This window comes from Meleagris gallopavo, unplaced genomic scaffold, assembly GCF_000146605.3.
Source record: "Meleagris gallopavo isolate NT-WF06-2002-E0010 breed Aviagen turkey brand Nicholas breeding stock unplaced genomic scaffold, Turkey_5.1 ChrUn_random_7180001932409, whole genome shotgun sequence".
NCBI lineage: Eukaryota > Metazoa > Chordata > Aves > Galliformes > Phasianidae > Meleagris > Meleagris gallopavo.
Window position 1 is genome coordinate 1 of NW_011194463.1, and position 1,010 is coordinate 1,010.

A 1,010-nucleotide genomic window follows, 5' to 3' on the forward strand; every position below is an offset into this window, starting at 1 on the left:
CACACACTGTGCCCCGAAAAACCCCCACCACCCCACTGACCGCCTTCCGCACAGCATGGGAGGAGAAATAGAAGATGAAGGGGTCGAGCGCGGGGCTGAGGGTGGTGATGAGCAGAGCGTAGGGCCTCCACGTGGGGCTGCGCTGCTGCACAAAGCCCACCACATGCGAGAGGTTGTAGGGTCCAAAGCAGACCCCAGAGATGACCATGGTGGCCACGGCCAGCCCCACGGTGCGGTACTTCTTCTGCAGAGGGATGTGGGGTTGAGTGAGGAGGGCACGGATGAGGCGGATGTAGCAGAACACGGTGATGGCAAAGGGGAGGAGGAAGAGGACGAGGAAGAGCTTGAGGCGTAGCGGGAGAACGAAGCGCAGCTGGGTTGGGGAGAAGTCATCGTAGCAGTGGTAGCCCCAGCGGTGTTTAGTCTCAGAGGTGTTCTGAGAGGTCCATGGGGTGGTGGTGGGGATGTGGGGTGTGTTTGTGTTTGTGCAGGCAGAGAATTGGAGGGCGGAGATGTTGAGGTCGGTCTTGGGGCTGGAGATCCTGTAGATGTTGAGACTGGGGATCTTCGATCCACTGGGAGCGGTGACGTCAGCAGTGGAGGTGTTGGGGACATCGGTGTCAATGCCGTTATGTTGGGTCAACTCAAATCCCCCAAGCTGGAATCCATTGACCCCAAAACAATGGGAGTTGTCCATCGTCAGCCCAATGGGGTCAACGTGAGTGGAATTGTCCATTCCAGATGCCCAGGTCTTGATCTGATACAGCCCAAAACCACCTTCCCCATCAGCCTCAGACCCACTGACCCCAAACTCTCTGTGATGTTCTGCCACAAAGACGATGGAACAATGGGACAATGCCACCACCCAAAGGACGGCGCTGGCGGCCATCGTCCGCCATAACCTCCGGCGCCGGTTGTAGCGGTGTGGGAACACGACCCCAAAGAAGCGCTCCACACTGAGGGCAGCCATAAAGAGAGTGCTGAGGTAGATGCTGGAGTAGAAGCAGAAG

At 58.0% G+C, this 1,010-nt stretch overlaps 1 protein-coding gene across 1 annotated transcript; it reads right to left on the minus strand.

Annotated features, from left to right (window-relative positions):
- Positions 1-7: 7 nt before the first annotated feature.
- Positions 8-1,006, minus strand: LOC104916708 (free fatty acid receptor 2-like; the record flags this gene model as incomplete). Its single annotated transcript, XM_010727719.1, has 1 exon — positions 8-1,006. A coding segment is annotated over one exon (999 nt), but the record flags the coding sequence as incomplete, so codon positions are not given.
- Between the last annotated feature and the right edge of the window lie 4 nt (positions 1,007-1,010).